The 26,168-nt window shown below is 47.5% G+C and overlaps 1 protein-coding gene across 9 annotated transcripts in view; it reads left to right on the forward strand.

The window, feature by feature from the left end:
• LOC122895670 (transformation/transcription domain associated protein) overlaps positions 1–26,168 on the forward strand; it is a 112,088-nt gene that overhangs the window by 23,122 nt on the left and 62,798 nt on the right. For 8 of the 9 annotated variants that reach the window (XM_044233235.1, XM_044233236.1, XM_044233234.1 and 5 more), the window contains exons 13-30: positions 503–581; positions 1,971–2,205; positions 2,878–3,238; positions 3,326–3,423; positions 3,887–4,081; positions 5,110–5,301; positions 7,929–8,094; positions 9,711–9,967; positions 12,252–12,452; positions 13,934–14,085; positions 15,035–15,234; positions 17,061–17,278; positions 17,390–17,587; positions 18,143–18,403; positions 19,088–19,249; positions 21,196–21,292; positions 22,639–22,760; positions 23,082–23,252. In XM_044233235.1, the coding sequence (XP_044089170.1) occupies positions 503–581; positions 1,971–2,205; positions 2,878–3,238; positions 3,326–3,423; positions 3,887–4,081; positions 5,110–5,301; positions 7,929–8,094; positions 9,711–9,967; positions 12,252–12,452; positions 13,934–14,085; positions 15,035–15,234; positions 17,061–17,278; positions 17,390–17,587; positions 18,143–18,403; positions 19,088–19,249; positions 21,196–21,292; positions 22,639–22,760; positions 23,082–23,252 (3,365 nt within the window). The remainder of the gene's footprint in view (positions 1–502; positions 582–1,970; positions 2,206–2,877; positions 3,239–3,325; positions 3,424–3,886; positions 4,082–5,109; positions 5,302–7,928; positions 8,095–9,710; positions 9,968–12,251; positions 12,453–13,933; positions 14,086–15,034; positions 15,235–17,060; positions 17,279–17,389; positions 17,588–18,142; positions 18,404–19,087; positions 19,250–21,195; positions 21,293–22,638; positions 22,761–23,081; positions 23,253–26,168) is intronic. The other variant, XM_044233237.1, reaches the window with a different exon arrangement.

Below are 26,168 nucleotides of genomic sequence, written 5' to 3' on the forward strand. Positions count from 1 at the left end.
AGGGCAGTGAATAAAGGGGCATTTAGAAGATGCTACCCCTCTTCTCCAGACAGGCCTGGGTGGATGGTGGCAGTTTTTTTTGTTCTTTCCAAATAAGACTTTTTTGTTTTTTAAATTTTTACGTGATCTCTGCACCCAGCCTCGAACTCACAACCCTAAGACCAGGCGTCTCATGTTCTTCCACCTGAGCTGGCCAGGTGCCCTGCTGGTGACCTGTTTTAAGGATGGTGGGATGGGCCTCCAGTGGAGTACTGGGAGCAGATTCTCTGCCAAGGAACAGGAAGCTCACTTTTTCTTATTCATTCTCTGATAATGTGATCCCATCTGTACCTTTGCCAGCAGATGGCTTGTATGGCCCGGCAGAGCCAGTGTCTCGGACTGAAATACAGCATGTGTGGTTTTCTCCTCCCCACACTTTCCCAAATCTAGATTGCCAATTGCCTGTAGGCTCCTGTGTTGTTGGTGTAACTGGTGACATGTTCAATGGATATTTGTGTTCTAGAGTTCATTCCTTGCATGGACAAGCTGTTTGATGAGTCCATACTCATTGGATCAGGATATACTGCTCGAGAGACTCTCAGGTATGGTATTAAATGTACATATCTGTTGACAAAAAGCAGGGGGGGGCAGTGAGCTGTGGCACTTGGTGTTAAGAGTATTTTAACAGATGGAGGCTTGACTCTCCCTTTGGATTTAGAATTGCAGGAAATTTGAAATGCCTTAGGTTGGTTTTTGTGCCTTAGCTTAGAGGGAGAAGTCAGAATAATTATCTTGATTTAAATTGTAGGTAAAACTATATCTAACTTATGTTAGTTTTTCTGTTGTTGTTTTTGGTTTTGTTGTTTATTTTTTGCTTTTTTGTTTTTTATGTAACAAGTATTTCTCTTTATTATGAAAGAATATTTAATAACTCAAGAAGCAAGAAGGAAAGGAAACCTTTCAGTTCTGCACAAGGAATTCAAGTAACATGGATAATATTTTGTTGTATTTCCTTCTAGCTTTGTTTTTTATGCATTTTATAGAATAAATGTAGTTATGATCACATTTATTGTTTCTAAAGGAGAAAGTTAATATTTTACCATGTTTTACAACGTAAAATGAAGCAATGTTAGTAATTTTTTGGTTTTAATATGGGAGGTGTGATAGATCTTTTGAAAAATATGCAGAAAACTTTGAATATGATGTAGACTATTTACTGCGTTTTCCATATAAAATAGTCACAAATATAAAGACACTGGCTTCCGTGGAACCTTGGCACTTGCCACTCAGGGCCTTTGTCTTTCCAGTTTCCTCCTTCTGGAAATTTCCCTGGCTCTTTGCCTGTGGCCGTTTTGTCCTTAAGGTTTCAGCATCAGTGTGACCTTTTCAGAGGGGCTTTGCCTGCTCCCCCGCAAGTGGCTTCCCCTCTGGTCTCTGCCCCCCATGAGTGGCTCCCCCTCTGGTCTCTGTCCCAGGGCGTTCTCACATCTCCTACAGCACTTACCGTGCAGTTCATCCTGGTGTGCTTCCCCTCCTATGAAGAAGCTTCCTGAGGGCAGGGGCTCAGTTCACTTTGGTCTCTGGTATCCTGGTGTCTAGCTCATGGCTGGCACATGGCAGATGTCTAGACCTTGAGTCAGAGAAAGCTCTCAGTAGCCCAGATGTTCCTTGTTCTGCCTCTATAAAACGGTCACAGTATGTAAGGTGTTAGTTGACACACAGTTTATCTTTGAATAACAAAACAACCCGCTTAGTTTGTGATCGAGCTGGTGGTTATTCCTGCCCATGTACTGTATGTGCCCTTGTGAGTACAACATGCAAGAACTTGGAAGTAAAGATTTAGGCACTGAGACCAGACTTGAGCCTTGTGGTCTTGCAGCTGGGAAGCCGGAACCATAGAACGCCCGTGCCCAGGTGCACTGCCCCCATGTGCCTGCACAGGTGGCCCCGTGGGCCTGTGACCCGCCTACTAGCAGAGTCTCCGCCCACAGGCCCCTCGCCTACAGCACGTTGGCTGATCTCGTGCACCACGTCCGTCAGCACCTGCCCCTCAGCGACCTCTCCCTCGCCGTCCAGCTCTTTGCCAAGAACATAGATGACGAGTCTCTGCCCAGCAGCATCCAGACCATGTCGTGCAAGCTGCTGCTGAACCTGGTGGATTGTATCCGCTCCAAGAGCGAGCAGGAGAGCGGCAACGGGAGAGACGTCCTAATGCGGATGCTGGAGGTACCGGTTCTCCCGAGGGGCGGTGGCATCCTGCGCTTGTGTCCCATGGCTAAACTTGTTCCAGGGCTTTGCTGACAAGTTTATGCTGCCGGCAGATTGCCCAGCTTGATCCCTGGGGTCAGACCACCCGGCTTCAAATCCCTACTCTCCATTAACTAGCCAGGTGTCTTTGGGCAAGATGCTTAGCTTCTCTGTGCCCGCCTACTCATGTGACCAGGGATAATCACAGGGTCTGGCTCCCAGGATTTTTGTCATGAGAGATAAGAAAATAATACATGGTTGCTCTCAGCATGCTTCCTGACAAGTACTTAGAAGAGGTATTTCTGGGACACTGCGTAGCCACGGGCTGGGTTCGCTGCGAACACTGGCAAGGCACCCAGTTAGGGGTGCAGGTGCGGAGGAGAGCGTAGTTGCCAAGGCCAGTGGGTTATAGCGTGGGTTTTGGAGTAGTCTGGGCCACGTCCAGGCTTACCAACAAGTTCCCCAGCTTTTCTGAGCCAGATTCTTCGTGGCGAGAGTGGCCGTAGTGATGCCACTGCGGTTACCGTTGGGGAAAAGAGCGTGCTTCTCTTTTCCTTCACATGAAGCAGATTCTTCTGTCTTCTGAAAGGGTTGTCGGCCTGTCGAAGAGGAGTGATTTTTGTCTTTCTCGCCACTTTCTCTTCCTGATAGGTTTTTGTTCTGAAATTCCACACCATTGCCCGGTACCAGCTCTCTGCCATTTTTAAGAAGTGCAAGCCTCAGTCAGAACTCGGAGCCGTGGAGGCAGCCCTGCCCGGGGTGCCCACCGCCCCTGCGGCCCCCGGCCCTGCCCCCTCCCCCGCACCTGTTCCTGCCCCCGCCCCGCCTCCGCCCCCCACCCCTGCCACCCCTGTGACTCCAGCCCCTGTGCCTCCCTTTGAAAAACAAGGAGAAAAGGATAAGGAGGACAAGCAGACATTCCAGGTCACAGATTGTCGAAGTTTGGTAAAAACCCTGGTCTGCGGCGTCAAGACAATCACTTGGGGCATAACGTCCTGTAAAGCACCTGGTGGTAATTCTGCTTTTGAATTATTTAGACATGATGCTTTCCACAGAGTGGGTTTATTCCCAGTAACTGATTGTGCTCTCTCTCTTCCAGAAGCTCAGTTCATTCCCAACAAGCAGTTACAGCCCAAAGAGACCCAAATTTACATAAAACTTGTGAAATATGCAATGCAGGCTCTAGATATTTATCAGGTAAGGCAGTGCCCGCCAGCCAGACTCCCAGGTGTGGAGGAGAGTGGCCAGTGATGGAAGGGGTCTTCAGAGTCTCATCTGTCGATAGTTTGGCTGGCTGCCAGTATTTGAAGCCCTGGGTTTGCTTCTGTTCAGTAGCACAGCACTGGGTTAACGGGGAGAGGTCTGGCTTGTATAAGTGTGTGGGCTCTGTGGGCCAGTGGTTGGTGTACATGGTCGGCAATAGAAACAAGATTGAAGTTTACTAAATTTGTTTCTGTTTGGAACCCTTAACGAAGCTTTTTTGATTATTTTAAATATTTTCCAAAATTAAGCTGAGAATAGTGAATTAAAAGATGGGATGGGGCATTGATTATCTAATTGAAATGTTCTCTTTTAAATATGTAATACGTAGCTAATCTATTTATGGAGTACATTCAGAGATGCCTGGTTTTAATGTCCATGGGTTTTCTCCCTGTGCTAGGTCCAGATAGCAGGAAATGGACAAACATACATTCGAGTAGCTAACTGCCAGACCGTCAGAATGAAGGAAGAGAAGGAGGTGTTGGAACACTTCGCCGGTGTGTTCACAATGATGAATCCCCTAACATTTAAGGAGATCTTTCAAACAACAGTCCCTTATATGGTGGAAAGAATCTCAAAAAATTATGCTCTTCAGGTATAAAACTCCTTTTTCGTATGTTTTAAACATTAAATTTATCTGTGTGTTGAGTACTTGGCATTCTGTTTATTTTGAGGGTTTTCTAAATATGCCTAAGGATGTGCTCATAGAACAAGAAATTTAGTTTTTGAAAGACAGTGCATGGGCGCATGTGTGAACGGGGGTTTGGGGGGTAGGTATGGTGCAGAGGGAAAGGGACCATCTCAAGCGGACTTGCAGAGCCCAGTGCAGGGGCTCGATCTCCGGACCCTGAGGTCATGACCTGAGCTGAAATCAAGACTTGGACAGTTAACCAACTAGAGAGATATTGGGGTACAGTATTAAAGTTATTTTTGGGGTGCCTAGGTGGCTCTGTAGGTTGATTTTCTGCCTTCGGCTCAGGTCGTGATCCCAGGGTCCTGGGATGGAGCCTTGTGTTGGGCTCCCTGATCAGTGGGGAGCCTGCTTCTCCCTCCCCCTCTGCCGTTCTCCCCTCTTATGCTCAGTCTGTCTCTCTCTCAAATGAATAAAGTCTTTTTTAAAAAATTCTTAAATTTTTATTTGACAGAGACACAGCAAGAGAAGGAACACAAGCGGGGGGGTGTGGGGAGAGAAGCAGGCTTCCTCGATCCCAGGATCCTAGGATCATGACCTGGGCCGAAGGCAGACGCCTAACGACTGAGCTACCCAGGCGCCTCTCAAATAAATAAAATCTTTAAAAAAAATCTTTTTTTTTAAAATAACAAGCTATTTTGGATCAGTTTCTTTCATTGGTAGAAATTAAATATATGTTAGATGTTGTCTCTTGGTATTTGTTGGTGAAGCTAAAATGAAGTTAAAATAAGGGACTTAAGATTTTGAAGTGATGTAATCCATTTAATTCTCTGCAGATTTATTAATTTCTTTCCCCTTGGGGTGAATAAGTAATTTCTTGGGCTGTCTGATCACAGGTTTGATTTTGTACTTTTGGACAGTTCATTACTTTGTGCTCAAGCTTCTTGGGGGAGGGGATTATTTTTGTCACATGTGTGTCTTGTTTTGGACAGATTGTTGCCAATTCCTTCTTGGCGAACCCTACTACCTCGGCTCTGTTTGCTACAATTCTGGTGGAGTACCTCCTCGACCGCCTGCCGGAAATGGGCTCCCACGTGGAGCTCTCCAACCTGTACCTCAAGCTGTTCAAGTTGGTCTTCGGCTCTGTCTCCCTCTTTGCAGCTGAAAACGAGCAAATGCTGAAGGTAAAGCTCACTTAGATCCCAGTGTACTGTTGGTGGTGGTGCTTTAATTCCCATTTTCACTTTTGCACAGCTTGGAGTTACTCTTTTTATATTTGTAAAGTGCTCTTTGAATTAATAAATACTTAAAACCAGTAAGGGCCAGACATAAGAAAGATTTCACGTGTCTTTGAGTAGAGCTTGATGTGATGTGTATCCGTGATTTAGAGCCAGACCTTCAGGATGCTTGTGGTCAGCAGTGGGTTGCCAGGAGTTTCGGCCACCACATAAATTTCTTTGGATTGATTACCCAAATGAGGAGCATGTCGTTTCTATTTTAAAAATTGAGCGGTGGAAAAGAAAGAGGGGAAAAATGTCTTTGCTAACTTCTGTCCAAGGACAAACAGCTGGTTTTTGTCACCGTTTTGATGACATCAGGCATCTTCCACTTTAAGTCTGTTTCTCTACATTCTTATATTCTGTGGCAATATATGAATATCTTAGTTCGGGACCATTTGTTTATTCCCCGCCTTTATATCAAGAATTCTTACCGATTTGTATTCCTTATTAAGACTGTCTTGGAGCGATGTGTCTCCTGACATTTTTGTGGATGACTAATGCAGTATAATTTGATCTCCTCAGTTATTTGATTTTAGCAAATGGCTAAAAAACTTACCCGTGGTTCCATCTTCCACTGAAAAAGCAGCAGATGGTATAACAGAAAACTTAATAAAAATTCACTTCCACTGAAGGCAGAATATTTTAATTCCTGCAGAAAGTCAAATATTATCACCCGTTGTCTCTGAAGAGTGTTGTCTTCCTGTAGGGGAATTCTGAAGAAGTAAACAAGCCCCCCCCTGCCCCCGCCCAGTGAATGTGCGAATGGTGACAAAGAGCACTGGCCATCTCTGCTCTTACGTAACTGTTTTTAAAGATATTTATTTATTTATTTATTTATTTATTTGACAGAGAGAGAGAGAGAGATCACAAGTAGGCAGAGAGGCAGGCGGAGAGAGAGGAAGGGAAGCAGGCTCCCTGCTGAGCAGAGAGCCCATGCGGGGCTCCATCCCAGGACCCCAGGATCATGACAGGAGCCGAAGGCAGAGGCTTAACCTACTGAGCCACCCAGGCGCCCCTGTGACTGTTTTAAGGGAGTTTTTCAGTTCTATAATCACCACTTGTCAACAACCTTGACATTACTTTCATATTCATATGAAAGAAACATACTTGAACTTTTCAGGGAAGAAATATTTGATTGCAGGCTGTGTCCACATGATTTGGTATTGTCAAAAAAATACAAATTTTGCTAACTGGGTACGGGACAACAAAAACAGAACAAACCCTAATGGTAGGGTGTTGGAATATTGTTCCAGAAAAACATTCAAAGAACAAATGTCATGCAAGTTTTTGTCAAAATAATATATGTAGTTGATTTAGTCTGTGAAATCAATCTGTCGTGCCGCCTGTGACAGCAAATTGGGAACCGTGTCATTGACTGTGTCACTGCCCATTCAGCACTTCTCGGCTCATGCTCGGTATGCCTGTAAAGCATTTCATGTGCAGCCTAACCTGTCACATGTTAAAACCAGGACCTGAAGTACAAAATCAAAAGTTTAATCTGGCTTAAAATGTTAATTTCAGTTACTATTATAAAGTGCTTTTTAATTTAAGAAATACTCATTTTTTTTTAATTAAGTAGTCCAGACCTTATAATCTCAGGGTTTTTTTTTTTTGTCAGTTTTGTTTTTTTAAGGATTTTATTTATTCATTTGAGTGTGTGTGAGAGAGAGAGAGAGTGCATATACACAGGCAAGCGAATAGGGGGACAGAGGCAGAGGGACAAGCAGACTCTGCGCTGAGGGCGAGCCATACCTGGGGCTCAGTCTCACCACCCGGAGATCATGTCCTGAGCCGAAATCAAGGGTCACACACCCCCTTACAATTTCAATTTTTGCAGCTCTTCCAAAACTCTGTGTGTATCATATTTGGTAGTGCAGTTTCACTTCCCTTAGGGGATTTCTTGCATTTAGATTGTTATAGGAAACGGACATCTTCATCTTGTTTGATGATTGAGTCTTGTAAAGGAAGTGACTGTATTCACAGGACTTGCAGGGCTGACAGACCCTCTGGTTCCTATTGCAGAGCGTCCTTTTTTCAACATCGGGTAACTGCGTGGTAACAAAAGAACCTATTAAACACTTCTTTTGCAGTCACCCTGTGGAAACCAGCGTGTATTTTATTATTTTTTTAATTATTATTCTTATTTTTTAAGATTTTATTTATTTGTCAGAGAGAGAGAGAGGGAGCGAGAGCACAGGCAGACAGAATGGCAGGCAGAGACAGAGGGAGAAGCAGGCTCCCTGCTGAGCAAGGAGCCCGATGTGGGACTCGATCCCAGGACGCCGGGATCATGACCTGAGCCAAAGGCAGCTGCTTAACCAACTGAGCCACCCAGGCGTCCCACCAGCGTGTATTTTAAGAGAAATTAATTTGAGCCAGATAAAGGTCAGAAAGGTCTTGTTTTTCCTTTCGGAATAAAGTCATCAGAATTACCTTCCATTCCTGTTTGCAGTGAACCTTCGGCTTGCCTTGAGCGGGCGGGGCCCCTCCTCCCTGAGAGCCTGTTAACCTGCCTTTTCTGCACCCTGCAGCCCCACCTGCACAAGATCGTGAACAGCTCCATGGAGCTTGCACAGACTGCCAAAGAGCCCTACAACTACTTCCTGCTGCTTCGGGCCCTCTTCCGCTCCATTGGGGGAGGCAGCCATGACCTCCTGTATCAGGAATTTTTGCCTCTCTTACCAAACCTCCTGCAAGGTCAGTGGGGCGACTTGGGTTGCCTTTTAGTCTTGTGTGCACTCCTCCTCTGGGATGGACCTTCCAATCCCTGCTCAGAGTGGAACAGAGTTGGAAGGTTTTCATCACGCTGGTCAGGCTTTGTATTTTCGTAGCATTTGGTAAGCAGGCCTGGAACATGGTTTCTGGGGCTGCTTCGTAATAATACCAGGGCTCCTGAGATTGAAAGAGAATCTGAGTAAGACTGGGAAAAAAAAAATTATAAAGCTGGCTTATAAGTTTATATTTTTCTTTTGTTGCACATTGGCATAGGCAGAACCTTGTAATTGCATGTAGGCAGGAATGCTTTCAAGATAAGGAGCTAAAAGGGGGGCTCCTTAAAGAGAAGCCATTTACAACATATGGTACTTAGGAGGCAGTGGGAAATCGTTGACCATATTGCTTGTAACATGGCCAGGAGTCCACTGTCCATAATCCAGCTCCACTTGCCGTATTTAAGCCCATCTCCTGTCCTTCCCCAGCCTGAGCCCTCTGCTCTGGTCCGACTTCCTCCTCCTGCACTCCCTGCCTCGTTGTGTTCCTCCTCCTCCTCCTCCTCCGGGCTCTGAATCCAGTGCTGCTGCTGTGTGATGCCTGCACCAGCGCCTCTTTTCTCTGAACTCTCCATCCTTTCTGCCTTGTCTCCGAGCACGTGGGGCACGTGCTGATCCGACATGTTTCAGTTAGGAAGGAGCTCAGGGGACCCTCATGAAGCGTGGGGAATTGACTTTGTGGAAAGGAATATCTCCTCTATTGATAGGAAACAAAAGTGGATTTTTTAAAAAGAAAATGTTTATGTTATAACAAAGACCTCAGCTGTTGTGTGTTGAAAACGTGGTAACAGACGTAAGGTTGTAAACCTCAAGCTTGAGGGGAATGGATCTTCCTGGTCTGTGTCTTTGGATTGGGCTTGTTAAAAAACATAACATGATTCTTATTTTTTTATTTTTTGAGGGGTGGGAGGGGCAGAGGGAGAGAGAGTCCCAAGCAGGCTCCACACCGACCACGGAGCCCAGCGTGGGGCTCTATTTCATGACCCTGAGCTGAAATCAAGAGTCAGACGCTCAACCGACTGAGCCACCCAGGTGCACCAACATAACACAGTTTTTATTTAAATTTCTTTAAAGAGATTTTATTTGACAGAGATCACAGGGAGGCAGAGAAGGAGGGAGAGGAGCAGATTCCCTGCTGACCAGAGAGCCTGACTTGGGGCTCGAGTCCAGGACCCTGAGATCATGACCTGAGCAGAAGGCAGACGCTTAACCCACTGAGTCACCCAAGGGCCCCCATAACACAGTTTCTAAAAGATTTATGTATAATGTAAACCATTTCATGAAGATTGATGTTAAATAACTATAAGTTAAATGATAATGTATAATTGCGTGCAGCCTGCTGTTATTACCATGAACGTGGCGGACAGACGGGGTCATGGTTATAGGATGGATTTAGCTACATGTAGATCATGAGAACAGGAGATCGTGTCCTCTGGTCATCACATTCGTGGTGACAGGGAAAGGCGGAACCATTGCTTTGCACAGTCAGCTGTGGCCGGTCTGGGCGTAACTTTGTTCTCGGTCATCCTCCAACCCCGTGTTTAGGGCTGAACATGCTGCAGAGCGGCCTGCACAAGCAGCACATGAAGGACCTCTTCGTGGAGTTGTGTCTCACGGTGCCCGTGCGGCTGAGCTCGCTCTTGCCCTACCTGCCCATGCTCATGGACCCCTTGGTGTCCGCCCTCAATGGGTCACAGACGTTGGTCAGCCAAGGCCTGAGGACCCTGGAGCTGTGTGTGGACAACCTGCAGCCTGACTTCCTCTACGACCACATCCAGCCGGTGCGCGCGGAGCTCATGCAGGTAGGCCCGAGGCCTCGCCGGGGCCGGCGTGGGGCAGGGCCGGACGGTGGGTGCGCGCGTGTCTGATTTCTACTGGGAATTTTAGGGTGGTGTAGGTGGTTTCCAGAAGTGACGGGCCTGCACTGTGCCCCATGTTGGACTCTTTGCAAGAAGAAGTGCTGTTGCTTTCAACTTCATGAGTCTTCTGGACTAGGAAGAGATGTGCAGAAATTCCCTGCATTTCGGGCAGATGCTCTCGTTTTGTATTTCCCTCTTTCAGAGGGCTTTCCCAGGTGGCACGTCCTTGTTCAGTGGATGACCTGTGAAGGCAGGTGTTAACAGTTCCTCTGTGCTGCCAGCGGGGTCCTTCCTCTATCCACAGAAGATCTTGAGATACCACAGTAAAGAGAAGCAGACTCCTGAGGGAAGCACAGGTGTCCACTTTGGGGTCAAGGGAAATGAAGCAGATAATCAAGGAGATTGTTTTGTTGTTGTTGTTGTTTTGTTTTTAAAGATTTTATTTATTTGACAGAGGCAGCAAGTGAGGGAACACAAGCAGGGGGAATGGGAGAGGGAGAAACAGGCTTCCCGCTGAGCAGGGAGGCCGATGCAGGACTCAGTCCCAGGACCCTGGGAATCATGACCTGAAATGAAGGCTGATGTTTAACCGACTGAGCCTCCCAGGCACCCCAAGGAGATTGTTTTGAAAACATTTTATATTTTCTCTTCATGAGAGTTTGTATAATAAATACCAGGTTTCTCCTCCACGTTTCGCAGTTGTATTGATTCGTAATATAGTTGGGAATTGTTAGAGGTTTAGGCTGCCTGTTACTTACTCATCTACCCCTTTGGTAGAGAGTATTTGGGCCCAGGCAGGGGTCAGAACGCCAGCTTTGTATGATGGAGACACCCTAACGCCTAAAAGACAGGAGTCCAGATTGGAAACTTCAGCGTGCACTTGAGGCAGGGTTGGGAGACTTACCCACCAGTCCTGAAATGCAGACCCTGGACTCTATCTAGGTGGGAGGGAATGGTCCTGGAGGTCAGGTCAGGGTCTCAAGTCCACTCTCTCAGCTGTCATATGGAGAATGTGAGAGCATTCCTCGAGAACAGCACTATTGGTTCTAGAAGGCAGACTCGGTCTGACCCAGATGTGGGTGAGCACCACGAGGGAGGGGAGGAGGAGGCAGGGATGGGCTCATGGGCCTCTTGCCGTTCCATGAGGCAGACAGCCCTAGGCAGAGACCATGGTGAGGCTACTTCCTGCTTTTGGAGATGTAGTAAGCCTCCCCACCCCCCGCCCCCAAGGGTCATCTCTCTGTGGTCCCATCAGTCAGCATTCATTCCCAATGCCACCCCTTCCTGGGGAGTTAAACAGAATTCCCCTGTCTTGAGGATACGTGAGGAGTGGTTGGGCTGGGTCTGGGAGTGGAGGTAGGGATGATTAGCATCTCTCAACAGGTGTTCGTTCAAGACAAGCCTTTTTGGACCTTTGGGGATGTAAAAGAAATTGAAATTTTGCTTTAAAGAAAAGTTCCAAGATTTTATGTTGGCTCTTGCTAGGTACTAGTATCTGGCATTGTTATGGAAGATGACTTAAGAAAATTGACTGAGACAGACATAGTAATTTTTGGGACTTAAGATAGTTCAGGTAAAAGAATGTGAGAACAACAAGTTCTTTGGAACTGTTGAGTGCATGTAGCCCTTCCACTAACTGTAAGTATGAGGTACAGGTCCTTGCCATGTGTTCCCATAACGCCGGTCCTATCATGATCTGTGTTTCCCCTCTTCCCCATCTTTTCTAATGTGAGGTTTGAAATGTGTAAGATAGGTTAGCTGTCCTGTTTTTAGGAATTTGCCACATTCATACATTTATAAAGCTTAAAAAAGGGACTAAAAACCTGAGAACTCATCATCAGACCCCAGGACAAGAACTTCACCAGTAATTAGCACTTCCCTCCATGCTTCTCATCCCTGCATTTTGCTTATGCTTAAACCATATGGGGCTTAGTTTTCCTCCTCCTGAGCTCTGTGACACTTACCACATGCTACCATTTGTATTTCGGGGGTATGGAAGGACATTTATGTTTATGTGTGCATTTTCTTTAAAGACAGAATGTTCCTGGAAGGATACACAAGACTACTAACAGTGGTTTCTCCCAAGAAGGGGAAGAGCATGTTTAGGGGACAGAGATGGGAGGAAGAATTTTTGCCGTATAGTCTTTTATAACTTTGGGATTTTATTTATGAACCACGAGAATGCATGACCTTGGGAGGATTTTAATGGAAGTGCGTTGGGTTGTAGGCTTTATGGCGCACCCTGCGCAATCCTGCCGATAGCATTTCTCACGTGGCCTACCGTGTACTTGGCAAATTTGGTGGCAGTAACAGGAAGATGTTGAAGGAATCCCAGAAGCTGCACTATGTTGTGACTGAGGTTCAAGGCCCAAGCATCACAGTGGAGTTTTCCGATTGTAAAGCATCTCTTCAGCTCCCAATGGAGAAGGTAAATTTGGGACTTGCGGAAGTTTTGAGGAACTTCTTAAAGTTACTATGCATTTCATTTTAAGAACGCTGATTTCTGTTTGAAAATATATAAATAAAACATGTACTTGGGAGGGGATATCTATCTATTTTTTTTCTTTAAGATTTTATTTATTTATTTTTAAATTTTATTTATTTGACAGAGATCACAAGTAGGCAGAGAGGCAGGCAGAGAGAAAGAGGGAAGCAGGCTCCCTGCTGAGCAGAGAGCCTGATGTGGGGCTCAATCCCAGCACCCTGGGATCATCATCTGAGCTGAAGGCAGATGCTTGACCAACTGCGCCACCTAGGGGCTCCACCGCATTTTTTTTTTTTTCTTTTTTAAAAGAAGGCTTTCCTCACATCTGGGAGGAATGATATCCATCATGGATAAATGTCCCCCTAGAGTTATTTTCCATCATCACCTCAGTCATCCTGTCCCCACACTTCCTGAAGCCCATGCATTGTCCTGACCCTCCTCCAGCCTCTCACGCAGCCCCATCCCATAGATGAGGGTGCTCTCCAGAACTCCGGGGGAGGACCCCCTCATGCAACCCCGGCCCCTCACCCAGGCCTTTCTCAAAAATACCTGCCAGAAAAACACTAGTTTCCTTCTAAGAGACTACGGTTAAAAATCCATCTTTACGTGGAAAGTCGCCGTAGTGAACATTCTGTGTCAGGAGCCCCTTCCCACATTTTAGGGAATTCCCTTAATACGGGATTCTTTTTGCTTCAGCCCTGTCAGTGGCGAGGCGGGTATTAGTAGTGAAAACTAAGGTACCTGACAGAGCCAGAAAATGTCTTTAGAAGTGGTTTACCCCCAAAGAAGAAACCCAGTTTTGAAGATAGGCTTCCCGGTCCTCCTGCACGCCCACACGGACTTCAGGTGTGAGAGGGTCTGGTTTCCTGGCAACCGGCAGCCAAGGGCACGCAGTACCCTGCTACGGCTGGAGGGGCTGCCGAAGCGAAGGGAAGAAGCAGCTTGCCCACGCTGAGTGCCAGTAAATCCCCATTAAGATAGTCTTGCTTTGGGGCAGGTAATTGGCTCAACCTTAGCCCCTTCTGAAATTATCCCCGCAAGCCGGGGGTGGCTCAGCAGGCAGCTGTGGTCATGCTCCGTGTGGCCATGTGGGAGTCTCTAGGGCAGGGCTGCTGTCCTTGTCAGCCCCGCTGTGCTTCCTCACACAGAGCCCAGGTAAATCTTGCCTCTGTCACACAGACCAGTTTTTTGATTGATAGATATGTAATTGTCAAGACGGGTGACTGGTCTCTTACTGTTAAAGGCGTCACATGATTTTGTGTGTGATTTTTGCCCGCCCCCCCCCCAACTGAATAAGATAAAATGTGTGTGTAGCCATGTGGGTTTTCTGGAAAAGTAAAACCCTCTTATCTTCTAAAGAGAGAATTGAGTGATTATGTAATTTCTGCATCAGCTGTAGCTTCTGTGTTTCTTTGCTGTTGTAGGCCATCGAAACTGCTCTGGACTGCCTGAAGAGTGCCAACACTGAGCCCTACTACCGGAGGCAGGCGTGGGAGGTGATCAAGTGCTTCCTGGTGGCCATGATGAGTCTGGAGGACAACAAACACGCCCTCTACCAGCTTCTCGCACACCCTAAGTATGTTGGGAACATGGTTCCCGCGATCGGTGCCTCTTAGGACGTAGGGGCGTGCAGAAGACCTTGTGGATTTCCTAGTGCTCAGTGCATGCTCTTTCAAGTCGGGAAGTTCCCATGGAACCTACCTAGTGGTGCTTTCCTGGGCTTTTAGAGGAAATGAAGAGAAGGGACCAGCTGCTGGAGAATTAGAGTTTACCTTCGTCGTCATGTTCCTGATGGTTGCCTCTCCCTGACGTTGTCAGCTTCAGGAGGCAATGGTCCTGCCCTTTTTTCTCCTGTAGCTCACGGGTGTATCTGTACTTCCTGGCATGTGGCGGGTGTTCATTGGGTCTTTGGCTCTTCTGGTCCACCATGATCCTTTCATTCTCCAAACATTCGTCTTGCAATAATTGTATTTTGCTCTTACCATTTGGGCTGTAACCATAGGTGATGGTCTTGTGTGATCGTGTGTATGTTTTCTTGCTGTGTTCCCCACATTTTCTTGCTGTATTCCCCATACACATTTAACAGATGTGCAAAATGTGTATTTTCACATTTCTCAAGGCACCAATGGTGGGTGGTACGTGTGCCATCAGTGAGCTCTGTGACCTCGTCTGATTCTGTTCCCGTGGGGTGATTTTTCAGCACATAATGCATGTATAGCTTCCATTAATAGCTTTTTCTCATTTCTCTTTCCTCATTGATGGGGGTTACTTCTTAGAATTTGGTTTAGTTAGTCATAAAAGATCAACTTACTTTAAAGACATCAACTTACTTTAAAAACTGTAAAAATACTGAATCTGCCGCCGTGTTGTGAAATGGGTCTGATTCATCCCCTGTGCTCATATGAGGTAGGACATCCCGGATGTCCCAGAACCATCGTGATGAAATTCATCATGTAAGTCCTGACGGTGGAATCATCAGCTCAGGACTTCAGTGTTGTGAGGATGGACTGGATTTTATCTTTCAGCTTTACAGAAAAGACCATACCCAATGTCATCATATCTCATCGTTACAAAGCACAAGACACTCCAGCTCGGAAGACGTTTGAGCAGGCCCTGACCGGGGCGTTCATGTCTGCTGTCATTAAAGATCTCAGGCCCAGCGCCCTGCCCTTTGTCGCCAGCTTGATCCGCCACTACACGATGGTGGCTGTTGCCCAGCAGTGTGGTGAGTGGGGCAGAAGTGCTTATGGGACTCGTTGGGGTGCTTCAGAAATGCAATCAGGACATTGTGTTCAGAGGAGCGGGTTTGGCTGGTTGATTTTTGGCCTTTGTTTTTCTCTCTTTTTTTTTTTTTTTTTTTCCCCTAAAGATTCTATTCATTTATTTGACAGACAGAGATCTCAAGTAGACAGGCAGGCAGAGAGGAGGAGGAGGCAGGCTCCCTGCTGAGCAGAGAGCCTGTTGCGGGGCTCGATCCCACGACCCCGGGATCATGACCTGAGCCTAAGGCAGAGATCTTAACCCACTGAGCCACCCAGGTGCCCCTGACCTTTGTTTTCTGATTTCCTGCTTACTGCAGGAAAGTTGCTATTTCGGTGGTGGTTCCAATAGTAACTTGAAAACTGTTACCAAGTGTCTCTGTACAGTGCACCCAGTGGAAGATTTTCACCCTTTGTTGTTCATGGAAACAGGTGGAATACTGTGGACACTCTGCCTGTGAGACAGTTTGTGGTCTCCCTCGTTGCTGGTCTTCCCTCCCTTTCTGTGTTGCTTCCCAAGGCCCATCCTCTCTCCCCGCCCTTCAGCTGGGTCCTCCCTGCTGGGTCCTCCCTGCGGTACTCCTTGCTGCTGTTCCCGACCTCTGCTTTGGGGTCCTCAGGCTCCAGATGGGGAGGGACCACTTTTGTTCATCTCCTTGTTTCTCTTTCTAATCCATCGCAGACGAGTGCTCTTGCAAAAGATGATACAAGTGTCCCGAGACTGCCCATTGCTGTACAAGTTTTAGAAGTTTCTGGACACTCACTCCCGGTTTTGTCGCTCCCCCAACCAGTGCTGGTCAGTGGACACACTCGAGCAGCGCTGCGGCTGTTTGTGTCCCTGAGGGCCCCCATTCTCCAGATGGCTAAAGCCGCTTTCTCTGAACGCTGCAGAACACTGAGAACATTCCCCCTTGTAGCTCTTCGGGCCCTTCTTGACCCGAGTAGTCATTGATCTTAGATCGTTTCTCATTGTCTCTTTGTTAACATCTTTCCAGCAGTCTTGTAAGCTTCTTGATAACAAACGCCCATCTTGCTGGGTACCTGCAAGGCTTTAATTAATTGTTCTCTCTGTGAGCTGGGCATCATAGCCGGGTTGCTTTTTAATTACTATTTGTACATCAGGAATGTCCAGAGTGTAGCCCACGCTCATTTCTGTGCTGTGACCCTTGGCCTATTTAATGATTTTTTTTTTTCTTTAAGGAGAACATACATGGTTCTCATTATTGTAGAGCAAATCTGAAAAGAGCCTACTATATAATAGGAAACATTCCGAAAAATAACCTTAGGCCACTTAGTTTACAGGTAGTTGCAGTTGAACAGAAGTTGGCTGAAAGTACCAGTGCCGGCTTTTGTTGAGCTCCTAACCTCAAGTTCAAAAATGAGATCGTTTGGGGGCACCTGGCTTGCTTAGTCGGTGCAGCATGCGACTCTTGATCTTGGGTTGAGGTCGAGCCCTGTGTTGGGTGTAGAGATTACTAAAAAAATAAACTTAAAAAAAAACAACAACAAACTTCTTAATGATGTGGTTTTCTGTGGGAGCACCTGGGTGGCTCAGTGGGTTAAGCCTCTGCCTTCGGCTCAGGTCATGATCTCAGGGTCCTGGGATTAAGCCCCGCATCAGGCTCTCTGCTCAGTGGGGAGCCTGCTTCCCCCTTCTCTCTCTCTCTGCCTGCCTGTCTGCCTACTTGTGATCTCTGTCTGTGTCCAATAAATAAATAAAATCTCTTTGAAGGACAAGAGCACGCATGTAAATAATTAGCTCTTCTTTCTCCCATTCCCGCCACCTCTTCAGGTCCTTTCCTGCTACCTTGCTACCAGGTGGGCAGCCAGCCCAGCACAGCCATGTTTCACAGCGAAGAAAATGGGTCGAAAGGAATGGATCCGTTGGTCCTTATTGATGCAATCGCTATTTGTATGGCATATGAAGAAAAGGAACTTTGCAAGATTGGGGAGGTGGCCCTAGCGGTGATATTTGATGTTGCAAGTATCATCCTGGGCTCAAAGGAGAGGGTAAGAAAGGGCTGAGGAGTAGTTGGGCTTGTTGGTGCCTGTGGGTAGTCCTTCTAGAAACTGGTTCCATGGGGGGCTGACAGCACGGTGTGTCTGTGTGTCTCTCCCCAGGCGTGCCAGCTGCCTCTGTTCTCGTACATCGTGGAGCGCTTGTGCGCGTGTTGCTATGAGCAGGCCTGGTATGCAAAGCTGGGGGGTGTGGTGTCCATTAAGTTTCTCATGGAGCGGCTGCCTCTCACTTGGGTTCTCCAGAACCAGCAGACATTCCTCAAGGCACTTCTCTTTGTCATGATGGACTTGACTGGAGAGGTAGGTGATGGGGGGCCCCAGACCTATCCAAGTGGTTCCAGAAGCTGACTTGCCAAGAGCATAGTTAGTAGGAAGCCCTTCTGCTAGCCTGCTCTCCTAGAGGCCTAGATTTCATTACCGCGTCTTTCACACAAGGACAGATCAGGACCCCCATAGGCTTATCCTGGTTACCTGAATATCTGCGTCGATGAAGAACCGTCCCAGACCGGAGCACGTAACACGGTGCCTCTGTAGAGAGAAGTCGTCCTCCTCGCTCTTGCCTTAGGGCTAAATAGTGCACGTGCTGCAGGAGTTTCTCTGGAAGTTGAGTTTCCATGAAGCTGTGCGCAGGTGTAACGCACTTAGTACTTGGTGGGCGTTTGCAGCTTCTCCATTTGGGAAATGCAGGAGTTTGTGTATGTCACCATGTTCTTTCTGGAGTGACTACAGCAGGCTGAGGTGCTGTGGCCGCTGAAGTACCGTGTGCAGGTTACGAAGCGGTCTTGGTGAACCAGTGGGGATGGGGGTGGATCCGCAGTGACAGTCCCTTTCATTCCTTTCGTCCCTGGCCCGCAGGTTTCCAATGGGGCAGTCGCCATGGCAAAGACCACCCTGGAGCAGCTTCTGATGAGGTGCGCGACGCCGTTGAAGGACGAGGAGCGAGCCGAAGAGATCGTGGCCGCCCAGGAGAAATCCTTTCACCACGTGACGCACGACTTGGTTCGAGAAGTCACCTCTCCAAATTCCACTGTGCGAAAGCAGGCCATGCACTCACTGCAGGTCTTGGCCCAGGTCACTGGAAAAAGTGTCACTGTGATCATGGAGCCCCATAAAGAGGTGAGATTTCTGTGCCCGGAACAAGGATAATTGGAGCAACGCTTCTGAGACCTTTTTCCCTCACATCTGACTCGAAGAGGATACATAATCTGTAATTTCGTGTCTGCTTCACAAGGTGCTATGCAAAGAGTACATGCTCTCTTTGACCTCGGGGACGCAGAAAGCAGTGCACTGATGTTGACGGCTGTATCCATAGTCGTCAGCATCCAGAGAACAGAAGGCGGTTTCCCGGGTCTCTAGCAAAATCCGGTCGCTCTTCTCTTTTTTAAGAGCGGTTACCCGGGGAGTGGGGGGGGGTTAAGCCTCTGCCTTGAGCTCAGCTCATGATCTCTGGGTCCTGGGATTGAGCCCTACATCGGGCTCCCTGCTTCTCTCCCTCTCTGCCTGCTTCTCTGCCTACTTGTGCTCTCTTTCTCTCTCCCTCTATCAAATAAATAAAAATAAAAATCTTTAAAGAGCAGTTACTCGGGAGACTTAGGAACTCCTAAGTCAGTGTACCTGACATGTAACTATTCACCGGCCAGTTTTAACGCATGGAATGTACCTTCCCTTCTCCAACTAAAGGGCATCCTAACCTTTCATATCACAGCTTTCAGGTTGATAGTCGCTTTAGAATGTGGTGATGAGCAGAATTTGCTCTTCAAGGGACGGCCGGTTAGTGGTGCTTCCCCCTTGCCGCCCCAGGTCCTCCAGGATATGGTCCCGCCGAAGAAGCATCTGCTCAGACACCAGCCTGCCAATGCGCAGATCGGCCTGATGGAGGGGAACACGTTCTGCACCACACTGCAGCCCCGGCTCTTCACAATGGACCTCAACGTGGTGGAGCATAAGGTGTTCTACACAGAGGTAGGGGGGTGGTGGTGCGGCGTGGTGTGGATGGTGATGACGTGTGTCTGGTAACCTGTCTTTGCGCGCGAAGACTGGTCAGGCAGCACTGAGAGAAGGCGCGGGTGGTGACCCCTGGGGACCGGCTCTAACCTGGCATAGCGCCCTGCGCAGGTACGTGACAGGAGGTAGGCCTGCTGACGGGAGCGGTCCTACCCAACGCGGCTGTGTTCTGAGGCCTTCTCCAGGGCACCTCGCTCTGCAGAGCCTTAAGGATGTGATTTAGAGAAAGATGGACTCTGCTTTGACCACTCTCATCGGCTGGTGTCCGGAGGAAGATGGGCTCAGAGCAAGCGCCAGGGCATCGAATGTATTTGTCCCCTGAGAACGTGCCGTGGGCTGTTCAGAACTAACTGCACACGAGGGCCATCATTTAGCTCTGACAGCTCTCTGTGAACTGTAGATTCCGATTATTCTCATTAGGGTAGCGGCAGATGGCATTCTGCAAGTGTTTCTCTCTCTGAACGTTCTAGTATGGGGAGGTATTAGAAACAAATCGAACTGTAGATACGGTCAAGTTCTAGCTATTAATTTGTAGAATGCAGTAATAGTCTGGTGCTCAATCCCAATGTGAGATTTTTTTTAAGACCTGAATTTTTTAAGACCTAAGGCATTGTTAGAGTAGACGGAGGCAAAAGTCATAAGGAAGCAACTTCTTTCTGATCCACACTAAGTTTGAATTTCCTATTATGGATAATTTACCTCTTGAGTTTTTAAGTTCTATGTATTTACTTGGACATGGAATCCTATGATCGCATGGTCTAGCTTTGATCTTTTATACCTTGTTGCATCCCTTGTGTAGGAGTCCTAGTTCATGTGACCTGACAGAGGTCCTAGGAGAGCCACCAGAGAATGGGGGGAAGTTTCCCTTTGCTGGTTCCAGAGGCAGATGTATTTTAACCTTTGTGGAAAATTCCTCACTAAGCTTAAGGCCAGAACCTGGTGGTGTTGAGTGATAAATCCCGGGGGTTGTATCTGGTTTCCCACGTGTTGATCAGAGCACTATCTGTATCAGAACACGTGAGGGTCTTTTTAAAAACAAAGACTCTCCTGAGTTCTCAGGTCAGACCTACAATGGACTGGCTGCAGGCTTCCCAACTGATTCTGGTGCATGCTTGCTCTGTCCAGATAGAGCTGCCGACACAGGTGTCTGCACGTGTGTGCATACACACACGTGTTGATACTGGAGGAGAGTTGTAGTGATGGAGTGGAGTAAGGTGGTGACTCGAAGTGCTTTTGGTATATATATCCTTTTTTGCGGTTTGAAATCTTTTACTAGGTAGGAATCTTTAAGGGAAAAAAGGTGACAGTAAAGTTTATACCATTTCCCCAGGATGTACGTATGTAGAAGGGGAAAACAGTAGCAGAACAACACACATGATATTTTGTGTTTTAGATATATCAGTATATACTGGGGTATCATAAAATGTCCAAAAAGACAGCTGCAGGAATCTCTGAGTTAACGATATTCTCCGTGACTTTCAGCGTCTTTCTTTGTACTTGACTGTACTTGGGGCGGGGGGGGGGGATGTTAAGCACTCCAGGATGGAATCACAGCACACATTTGTTGGGCTCCAGCCCACGGCTCTGGAAAGCAGCTCTGAATACAGAGGGAGACGTACCTGCCATCGCGTTGGCGGTTCAGGTGACCCCCCCAGGGTGGGGAAACCGTGTTACAGTATCAGAGTGGGGGAGAAAATGTCTAAGAATTTATTTCACTGATGAGGCTGACAGTTTGCTTGAGAGGGAAGCTCTGTCACGTTCGATATTAAATTCCCCAGGGTCTGAGTTTAGTTTGTCAGTCAGTTGTGTTGCATGTGTGTAAGGTTGCTGTGCTCTGTTATTTTCAAGGTTACTGGGTCTTCGCAGAAAGAGCTGGCTAAATTAAGTTGTTTTATCTTTCACAGCTGTTAAATCTGTGTGAGGCTGAAGACTCAGCCTTGACAAAGCTGCCCTGTTACAAAAGCCTCCCGTCACTCGTTCCCTTGCGAATTGCGGCATTAAGTAAGTTCATATGAATTAAGTCTGAAACAAGTCATGGGTACAAAGGTGCAAGGAGGCAGTGGCCTTTTGGGGGGGTTTTATTTTTTTATGTTCTTTCTAAGGTGGGACAGTTACATTTGTCTGTTTCTTAAACGACATGATGAGGTGTCGACGGGTCGTATAGATGGTTAGGATTTAAACAGTTGTTTACTCTTACAAACTATGTATTTTACTTTATGGTGATTAATTCGGTGCTGTAGTTCACTGCTGAATCCAGTACTGTAGTTGAAGAGCGTAGTCCTAGTGTTCGTATATTGCCAGTTCGCCCAGTTGGAGGATACGGGAAGATACGCTACAGCCTTCAAAGGCTTTTCAGTGGTTCCATGGCATTTGAGAATCCTGCTCTCTTTAGGCTTTCATGACCAGCGTCAGCTGCATTGTTGAATTTTTACTGACTTGAATTCTTCTCAAGAAGAATTATTCCCCCTACTATTAGAAGCATCATTCCCCCACTATTTTTTTTTTTTTCTGAATAAATATGCAGTAAAGTTTTTTTAGTTGACTTGGTCTTTTGCCTTGTTGATTTCTATACTCTACGTGAAATGTTGCCAGAATCCTCCTTGAATTAGAGGTAGACAAATTGAGAGGCATACCGTATTACCTGTGCTCAGGTGCAGGGCTGGGGTGTGGATGATAGCAGGGGGGGGGGAGGCTCTCTGAAGTCAAGTTTGGCAGCTTTGTTCTTTGGTGGGGATTCCTTTCTTCCGGCACCTCTTGTGCAATCCTGTTGGCTAACGGGCATTGCTCTAGAGGATTGAGGTGTGTTTCCTTTTCCAAGAGCATTTGTGTTTTCAAAGCCTTGAACTCCCCACGATGGGAGGAGGCTGCCTGATGAGACATGGATAGTGGACGAGAAGTCGGGTGTGTGTGTGTGTGTGTCCGTGTGTGTCCGTGTGTCCCCGTGTCCGTGTCCGTTCCCTCCCTCAACGCTAGAGTTCAAGGCCAGCCCTCTCTGTCACTTCAGTGCGCGTCTGTCCGCAGCTCAGCCCTCCTCTCACCCTGTGTGGGGATGACTTGGAGAAGGGGTGTCAGTGGGTGCCCCCTCTTTTCCCCCTCCAGCCCTTCTAATATCTGGACGGGGTTGTATGTGTCACGGCCTTTCTGAGAGGCTGTTGACTTCCCTCTTAGATAACACAAACGCGTGTTAGGGGACCATGTGTTCTTTGGTCTTCCTCACGGCCAGACATTCGGCAGGTGCTTCAGTGATTCATACTTGGTGTTGATTGGGAAGAGCCTTTAGATGAAGACATTGTTCGTATATGGTTTTCAGGTTAATAATGAAAGTGTATTGATCTCTCTTCCTAAAGATGCGCTTGCTGCCTGCAATTACCTTCCTCAGTCCAGGGAGAAGATCATCGCTGCACTCTTCAAGGCCCTGAATTCCACAAACAGCGAGCTGCAGGAGGCCGGAGAAGCCTGCATGAGAAAGGTGAGTGGTTGGCGTGTGCGTGCAAATGCGCGTGTGTCCTGTCCCCGGGCTTCTTCCCGATCACATTCACCTGGTTTGTACGCCTGGAAGTCTGCCTCGCGTGAACACACACGGGAGTCCAGTAATGTCGCTGCTTGTTTCCTAGTCGCACTTGTTTAAAATATTCAACAGTAATGACGAGTCTCTGTTTCCTGATAAACTTTTGGAATGTGCGTGGTTAATATTCCACAAATGGGCTGCCGGAGCCAAATGAGTTTATTCTGTTATAAAGTGTATTCTCTTGCCTATTTTCCTCTGTAACTTCTCTTTTTTTTTAAATAGTTTCTGGAAGGTGCTACCATAGAAGTAGATCAAATTCATACGCACATGCGGCCTTTGTTGATGATGCTGGGGGATTATCGAAGCTTGACGCTGAACGTCGTGAATCGTCTCACTTCCGTCACCAGGCTCTTCCCCAACTCCTTCAATGATAAATTTTGTGATCAGATGATGGTAAGCCAAATGCATTTAAACGTAGTTAGTAATCAACCTGATATTTTAACTTCTTTTTTTAGGTAAGTAATAGATACGTGTGTGTATGTATACATGGTTTAAAATTTAGGAAGTGTGAACGGGGTACTGGGAAAGCCTCCTCCCGTCCCTGTCCTCCAGCTGCCCGCCTCCCCTGCCCAGGGACCGCCAGTGGTAACGGTTTCCTAAATGTCAGTCTAGAGGTGTTTTATATTTGTTGTAGGACGTACATATATTCTTTTTTGTTTCCCTCAAAAGGAAGCACCATATACACAAGAGTTCCTACTTTTTCTGTTTGCCGCTCATCATTTCCAATCAGAACAGAAGTGCTTCTTCCTTCTGTCTCGTGGCTGCGTACTATTTCAGTTCATGGACATGCCAGAGTTCATGGCACCGTCCCCCCACTGACGGCGTCTAGATTGTGCCCAGCCTTTTGCTATTACAGACAGTGATATAGTAAAAAAACATACAGGAACTTTAGAAGTCTTTAGGGTTTTAAAAATTACCAGGTAATTATGCCAATAAAATACCCATTTGACAGTGTTTAAATTTGAAGTAGAAGCAGGTAAAGGAGATTGAACTGTTAACTGTCCTATGCATTCAGTTTTGCTTCTGGTAAGTAGAAGTTTATGAATAACGGAGGATTTCATGCTACATGACTGCGAACGTGCACATACTTTTCATGCTTACGTTTCTCAAGTGGCCTTGGGCCATTTAGACGTCTCGGGGGATGCGCGGCTTCTGTCTCGGAAGCTGTGGCGCGTGTAGCGTGTAGCGTGTGCGGCTCTGTGGCTGCGTGAGGACCGCACAGCTTCGTACTGCACGTGCGGTTTCTTCGTCCCTGCAGACACCCGAGAAAGGAACAGCGACCAAAACACCTTGACTGGGAGTGGGTAGTATTGTGGTTGGCCCTTAAAATTGTAGCGGACGTCCTGTTAGAGGGTTACCGGGAAGCAGTAGTCCATGGAATTAAGTTTTCCGAACTGGAAGGCTCCTTCCTCTTTAGCTTCCAAATGTGTGTAACCCACACGCCCTTCCAGCGTCTGCACGCGCACGGCCCCTTCACGACGCGAGCACGTTGGATCCGTGCCACATCTGTCACGTTGCTGCTCTCTTACCTGTGGGGTGTGACCCTCACGTGCCTTCCAGGTGGCACAGCGTTGTCGTTGGCATCTCTGCCCTCCCCGCTGCCATTTCTTGTGCTTTTGCCTGCCTGCCGGAGGCGATGTGTTTGTGGCTATTTCAGTGGCAGACCGCGGAGCGCCTCGTTCAGTGCACGTCGTTTCCCCAGCGGTTAAGAGCAGCCCAGAGAGACTGCTGCCTCACCTCGCGGTCCGCAGTTGCTGGCGTAGGCCGGGGGCTGTGTGTCTGGTTTGTCGCGGGGACGTCCCCCACTTTCCCTGGCAGGAGAGCTGTTTCCAGAAGGGTTAGGATTTCTCTGAAAGCAGATAGCGTTGATGTACTTGGATAAAAAAGGCCTGAGTTGCCTTGCCGTTTGTCCGGCCATTTTCCTCCGGCTCCCACCTTGCCCAGGTCCAGCCTGGGTCTGTGCCGACGGCGCGTTTGCAGTGGGGTCTTCTGATGTGTCCTGTTTGCGCCGCGCAGTTTTTGTTTTCCCACATAGGCTATGCTTTTGAGATGAACAGGTTAAGCCTTCAGTGTGATTTTAAGAACCGAGACACTCTGCTGCGTAGAATTGGGCATTCATGAAATCAACCCCCAAAATCACCTTTTTAAAAATTCAAACTTCTTGTTACTTGACCTTGAAGTCTCTCATGTGGGTATGTGCTACTGAGCTAGAAGTGAATTTATGTAGAACAAGTGTTATTTTTTTCCTTTGTGGCATCTGAAAGCAGAGTGCCTAGGTGAAGCAGCTGGTTGCTTCCTTTGCCTTTGGTTTTGTTCCTCTCTTATCTTTGGTAAAACAGCTGTTGTGGAAAGATAGACTTTCATGAACCTAGATCTTGGTGATTATTAATATCTTTCCAGAAATTTTACTGGCAAATAGCTTAACATACTAAGTTTCTTTGAAAGCATGTGTATTTTAGTGTCTCTCAATGTGTGTTCTTTGGAACACTGGCCCCATAAGTGTTTAGGTGGACTTAAGTCCCCTGTCCCCAAGTCACCTTGACCATGGAATCCTTTTTAAAGCAGCTAACTTCCTGTAGGGCTTCAGTGTGTGAAGAACAGGTTTTGCCAGTGTGGGACAGTGAAGATAGTTAGTTATTTAGATAGTTTTGTGGTTTTACCTGTAGGCTCTGAGTACTTATCTGCCAGGCTTTGCAGGACACCGTGGCTGGAAGGCTGGCTGCCGCGTGCCTGGGCAGGCCAGAGTTGCTCTGGGCTCAGGGATCTCTCTTCTGTACTCTTGCCATAGAATACAGGGTCTTACCACATAATGATTGTCCTGCTTCTGCACAGGAGGGAATTGCTTCCTGTTTGCACTCATTTGTGCGGCCTCTGACAAGATGGGATCCGTGCTTGGCCCATCCCCCAAACCCCTCCTTGTTCCCACTGCTCTTTCGCCACACACAGTGGCCAGGCCTGCCTGTTGGTGGCTTCAGGGCCTTTGCATCTCCTTTTCTCTGCCTGGTGTGCTCTCTCTTGTGCTTCTGGAATGTCTTCCTCAGCAAGGTCCTCCGTGACCTTGACCGCCTTCTCCAGCTGATTCCTGTTCCTCTTCCACAACCCTTACCGTGACTGTGCCACAGCCGGCGCCCATGGAGTTCACCTTGCTCTCCCCGCTAGAACCCGAGCTGGAACGAGGATAGGGATGATGTCTGCCTGTTCACTTCTCCACCCCGGGGGTGCCTAGCCTGGTGCCCGGCTCCTCAAGGCTCTGCATGAACAGGTGCAGCGCAAAGTAACGTGGTCATAGGAGCACAGTGGTAAAATGCC

The sequence above is a fragment of the Neovison vison genome, chromosome 14 (genome assembly GCF_020171115.1).
Source record: "Neovison vison isolate M4711 chromosome 14, ASM_NN_V1, whole genome shotgun sequence".
NCBI classification, from domain to species: domain Eukaryota; kingdom Metazoa; phylum Chordata; class Mammalia; order Carnivora; family Mustelidae; genus Neogale; species Neogale vison.